Raw genomic sequence first — 6,245 nt, forward strand, 5'->3', positions numbered from 1 at the left:
CATATTTACTGTTTTTATACCAATCATTTTGTATATTATTGGATCAACCGTCTCATCTGTGTCAAGTGGACATTATGTTTTCACATAATTTTGTATTCCTTATTATCCCTGTTTAAAATTAAACGATCGCTAAGGGATCCTTTTATCATAGTTAAAATTTCCGAACACCTGATTAGTTAATTCTTTCCTGAAGGTTTTTCTTATGTAACAGGTACCATGATTGTATAAATGGAGTAAACGGTATTGTTGAAAAGAAAATCTCTTTATCTAAATTATACATGATTATTCTTACAGAAACATTCAATGGTAGATACATAGCATACTAGGGTTTTGTCTGTATATCTCAGAAGCTATATGTTGAGAACATCTGTTATTTATAAATTGGTGACGATATGATTCTAGCGATATCATACGGGTATTCTGATATGTCATATATAAATAAGAACTGAGCTTCAGTGATCTATTTGTGAAATAATTGCTAAGAATTCTGCATATTCAGTTCTCCCTTTCTTCCAAATAATTCTTCAGCAAGCTACCTACCATTACTAACAGTTTCCACTCGATTTTAACAATAAATGCATCATTACTATTCGTTTCCATTGTATACTGATCTGTCATGTCGTACATACACTATGACTTATCTCGTTTATAAGAACGGTGTATCAGAAGTAGAAACACGAAATGTTTTCATGAGACCTAATCTTTATATATTCTCATAAGCAGACAAAATGACAGAGAAGTTGCAGGCTTACAGGAATGAGATGAACATACCAGCCAACAAAGCTAAGTAATTTTGTTTCTCAGCTAGACAGAAAATGAATAAGTAAGTAAGTACAAAAATAAACCCACGGATGAAAACATTTATATGGATAGGTAGAATAAAATTATTAGGATTCACAAAAGACACTAGAAGCATATGACTTTGATTTTCGTTTCTGTGGTGAAAATGTATGTTGCTATCCCCATTAAACTTATGATAACCACTGCGTTTTTACAGGTGGTTTATTCGAATGTAGAAGAATCAAGAGATATGCTTTCTCGTGTTTCATAGCATAATTAGTGAACAAAGAACTATCTTTAAACCACCTTTTCATTTATTTATATGTACCTCTTAGCATTTTGTGTATCAGGGAAATCGATTTTAAAATATTTCAAAATATGAATATATTATCAGAATGAGGTTTTGTGTATATTGTAGTAAGTTTCAATAGTTGAATTTATGAGTCGATTAGAACTAGATCACCATGGAAAATCTGGAAGCACTGGACGGTCATTTCGTTTTAGTATGGGACTCGTCAACAGTGGGCATCCTTGCTCTCACACAAAGGAACTCGAACCCGGGACCTAGTGTGCGATGAAACGGCCGTCCGGTACTTCCAGGTTTTCCATGGTGGTCTAGCTTTAATCAATGCATGAATTCATTTATTAAAAATTACTAAAATATCTACATTTCACCCTCATGATAATAATCTTCATGTGCTCACTAGTGACTGACTTCAAGATGTATTTCTGAGAGGTCTAGTGAGAAGTTGTGATCAGTGGAGTTCAGCCGTGTTTGTTGAGAGGTAGTTGTTCACTGAAGACAATGCTGAACGGTGGTGCGATTTCCCGGATTGATCGAAGTTAGACATTAACACAATTGGATGCAGGCTTGGCAGTTTGGACGCTAATAGTTCGAGCGCGAGACCGGAGGTCCTGGGTTGAGGTTCCTTTGGTACGGGGTCATTTATGCGTACTACTGAGGAGTCCCACACTAGGACGAAACGGCTGTCCAGTGCTTCCGGGTTTTGGATTGTGGTATAACTTTAATCGATTCATGAATTCAACTGTTAGAAATTATGAATATATGTCTGTTGCAAATTTGTTAGCGTACTCAGAGAAGTCAGTTTATTATATCGACTTCATCTTGCTAATTAAATATTACAAAAAGTTGCCAGTTAATATGAATGGAATCTACCAATAATACAGCATTATTCAGTGAATGGTAGCTCACTTAAAATATACCACCATGGATGAAAAGAGAATTGTAGAACTTATCAGTTTGTTTATCAGATTGATCAGTACTGATTTTATTTATCATTGTATCATAACAACATGCACCAACTAAATAGAAAATTAATGTATTGACGATATATTTGATTAATATAACTTTCAGACAAACCACTACTGACCTAATCAGTAGTTCACTTAGCACTTTGACGGAAAGTTTAATTTCTGCAAGAAATTATATCGTTAAATGTTCCCTTTCCTGAAGTTTCTTTCACCTGAGATTTAAGAAACTTTTATTGATATAATATCCCTAAAACAATTAGTACATAGATCTGTTGATTTTTTCCTTATAATTCCCAACCGTTAGGCATATAATAATTGTGTTATTATCGTAATATAAAACTTAGTCATAGTCTATTCTATTATCCGAAAAGTAAACATCTTGTGATGAACAATTTTTAAAGATACTCTATTGATTTTGGGTTATCAAAGTCGTATTCTTACAGTAAACTTGCAAGCTCTTCGCCTTTTTAACTACATATCTCATAAATCAAACAGCTAACGCCGGTAAGTTGATATGTGAGTGATTAAGGACGATGGTTTCTAAATGTGATTTCATTGGAATGCTTCTCCTGAAAAGTTAAATAACGAGGCAACAAATTTGTTAAGTCGGCTTACATTAAACTCTATCAGAGCCTCCAGAGGCTCATAAAGAGCCCCAACCAATCAGCGATTAATTAGAAGCTGTGCTACTAAAATAACGAGATGCTGATTGGCTGTTTAACACACTGCTACTATGGAAACTCAAGGTCTCTTAATTACTATAAAACCCCTGTATTTTCTGTACATAAATGAATCCTGTAGTAAAGCGCTTCCTTCATACTTTGTGCCTTTTCTCTGGTCTTCAAGTCGGTGTATAGTTCTAGCTCGGGGGTACGGAACTAACCTAGGGAAGCGAACAATAGCGTTCACAATCGGCCAGACGCAACAAAATTCAATCCATTTTAGATTAAATTTTAAAGTTTTATAATACTTACTTAATTAGACCTGTTACCCTCATAGATGAGCATGAACAGCTCACCAGCATTCTCCAACCAACCTTGTCCTGACAAATCAATTCCAGTTCTTCCCACTACCTATTCATCCTTTTCATGTCTATTTCGAATACCCTACACACTAAGTTCTCTAGCCTTCCTCTCTTCCGTCTCCATTCACGATTCCACATTAGAATTTGCCTCGTGATGCCGTTTGGTGATTTCCTCAATATGTGTTCTATCCACCTCCAATATCTTTTCCTAATTTCCTCACCAGCTGGAAGACGGTTTGTTCTCTCTCATAGTAAGCTGTCACTGATGGTATCCGGTCAAAGGATATTCAGTATCTTGCGTAGATAATTGTTTATAAATACTTGTCATTTTCTGATGACGGTTGTGGTGGTACATTAGAACTGTCTTGACATTCGTATTTAAGATTCTGACTTTGATATTGGTTTATAATTGCATTGAGTCCCATATGTTCCTCAACTGTAGGAATTTCGCCCTTACTTTGCTATACCTTAACTTTAAGTCTCCGTCAGATCCTCCTTGTTCGTCGATGATGCTGTCGAGTTAAGTGAAAGTTTCGACCTCTTTCAGATTCTCTCCAGCAAATTTGATTGGATTGATGTTCTCTGTGTCATCTGCTTGGTCCAAACTGTCTGACTGTGAGCTCTCCTCTATATTCCGTGCTTCCCCTCAGATGCGGAGGTCTTCATAATCCAATCAAACACCAGAAGAAATAGAAAGGAAGATAGTAGGCAGACATGTCTGACACCTGTCCTCACTTGGAATGAGTCTGTCAGCTGTCCTTCACGCATCACTGCACTGTAGTCCATCGTATGAATTCCGGATAATGTTGATGATTTCCTCAGGTACACCATAGTGTCGAAGAATGTTCCAGAATGTTCCTCTATCCACACTGTAAAATGCTTTCTCATAGTCAATGAACTTGATGCATAGTAACCAGTTCCACTCTACTTATTGTTCGCCGATGATCCAATGTGTCGCGATTCGGTCGGTACATGATCTATCCTTACGGATTCCGGCCTGTCAATCTCAAAACTGAGCGTGTACTGAATCTTTCACCCAGGTCAGTAACACTCTTTTGAAAACGTTTACTGGTACCGACAGTAGTGTGATTCCTCTGCAGTTCCCGCATTTACCCAGATTTTCTTTCTTTGGTATGTTGATAAGACATCCTTCTTTCCAGTCTGTCGGTGGCACTTGTTATTCCTACCAAATCTTCCTGAACAGAACGTGGAGCACCTTTGCAGTTTTTTCCATGTCCGAATTCACCGCTTCAGCTTGTAGAATGTCAGGTCCTTCTGCTTTCCCACTTTTGATTTGTTTGATGGTCATCCTGATTTATTTGATCGCTGGTTTAGGAAGGTCTGTAGGTGCTGCTCCGATACCCGGTAGATTCAGTAAATCTGGCCTGTTCGGTAGTTCTGCAAAGTGTTCTACCGACCTATTTCGCTGTTTCTTAGTCTCGGTGATTGTCTTGACTTCTTTAAGCTTGACTGGTCTTTCTGGTTTACCATATTTCCCTACAAGTTTCTACGTTGTGTCAAATAGTTGTTTCATATTCCTTTCTTTTACAGCTTTTTCCGCTATCTTTCCTAGATTTTCCACATATTCCTGCTGGTCGGCCTTAATGCCCTTCTTCACTTACTTGTTTGCCTCTGCGTAGTCTGCTTGTAACTTCACTTCCTCTATTCGTGTTCGACTGTTGTTAATTCCTATTTTCTTGTTCTTCCCTTCTTCAATCTTGTCCAGGGTTCCCATAGAGATCATTCCTTTTCTTGCGACACAGCACCTCCTGATATGTTGAAGTTAGTGCTTCTTTGATCCTTTTCCAGTTGTTCTCCGTCGTAGTTTCTTGTTCTTCCAATAGATCTTGTAAAGCTTGGAACCTGTTGTTGAGAGTTATCTTGAATTCGTTGGGTTTGTGAGTATATCGAAGGAGGGCTGTATTTAACCTTTGTAATGTTGTTCCCCCAGTCGTCCAGTGTTACTTTAGCCTCAGTCTCATCTTGGCCACAGCCAGCTAGTAGTGATCTGAAGCTATGTCAGCTCTTCTCCTGGTTCTCACATCTACCATTGTCCTTCGGAATTTTTTGTTGATATAAATATGATCTATCTGGTTCTCTGTGATTTGGTCCGGTGAGATCCATGTAGCTTTGTGTATGCGTTTGTGTGGAAATATTGTGCCGCCTATAACCAATTTACTGAATGCACATATATTTGCGAATCTCTCCCCATTTTCATTTCTCTCCCCGAGTCCATGTCGTCCCATTATATCTTCCTATCCTGTGTTGTCCACTTCGAATTAAGCGTTTAGATCTCCCATCAGGACAGTCAGGTCTTTTTCTGAGAACTTCATAATGATCGGTTGAAGCCTCTCGTAAAACTGGTATTTATCGTCGTCATAGATTGAATTGTGAAGTTCTAGAATAATGAACATCAAATTATATGATATGTTGAATAGTAAGTTGACAATACTTTTTTAATCTACGTAGATATACTTACTGTATTGTAGACGCAATAGCAGCCCTTCCGTCCCTAATCATATGAATAAATTTTGCTTTTGGAAATAAATCAGCCAGTTCCTCAAGATAAATAAATGATGATGGATCCTTGTGACAAAGTCTTGGAGCTTGGGGACCCATTTCTTGAATAACTGTTGCAATAAATGCTGCACTGGCATCATCCAACACATTATCAGTAATCCCAGACTGTGACAATTGATCACTCATTGTTTCCAAATGTCTTCTATACCTTAATATCTCCCTGGTCACGACTGGTTCAGGTCCACAACGAACTGATGGATGAATATCCAGAAGGATGCGCATTAATCCGGTACCTGAAATAAAACGAAATATTAATATGGTGACTACTTTCCTACAGCACATTTTACTCCAAACTATGCGGTATGTCACATCATATATAATACTTTTACATCAACAGTTATACAAACATTTTGCTACTAAATATTGCTTAAATCTGGATCTACATAAAATAATTCCAAATGTTTGAAGGAAAATGCGCAATCTTTAATTGATACTATTGGAAAAACAGCTAATGTAATTTCATTGGCGTGTAACACTACTGTTTTATTTACAACGCTCTGTACATTCATCTGTATGAGAGATTGCATTTGAAACTTATAACTTACGTAGTGATAATTTTACGGTAAGTATACAGTAGTGACTGGACACT

At 37.2% G+C, this 6,245-nt stretch overlaps 1 protein-coding gene across 1 annotated transcript in view; it reads right to left on the reverse strand.

Moving 5' to 3' along the window:
- The window catches only part of Smp_147700 (putative kunitz-type protease inhibitor), a gene marked incomplete at both ends in the record, with an annotated part of 15,909 nt that extends 9,971 nt beyond the window's left edge, over positions 1–5,938 (reverse strand). The window contains 2 exons of the mRNA XM_018795471.1: positions 5,556–5,889; positions 5,932–5,938. Coding sequence (XP_018649781.1) covers positions 5,556–5,889; positions 5,932–5,938 — 341 coding nt within the window. The remainder of the gene's footprint in view (positions 1–5,555; positions 5,890–5,931) is intronic.
- Between the last annotated feature and the right edge of the window lie 307 nt (positions 5,939–6,245).

This window comes from Schistosoma mansoni, chromosome 2 (assembly GCF_000237925.1).
Source record: "Schistosoma mansoni strain Puerto Rico chromosome 2, complete genome".
Classification (NCBI taxonomy): Eukaryota; Metazoa; Platyhelminthes; class Trematoda; order Strigeidida; family Schistosomatidae; genus Schistosoma; species Schistosoma mansoni.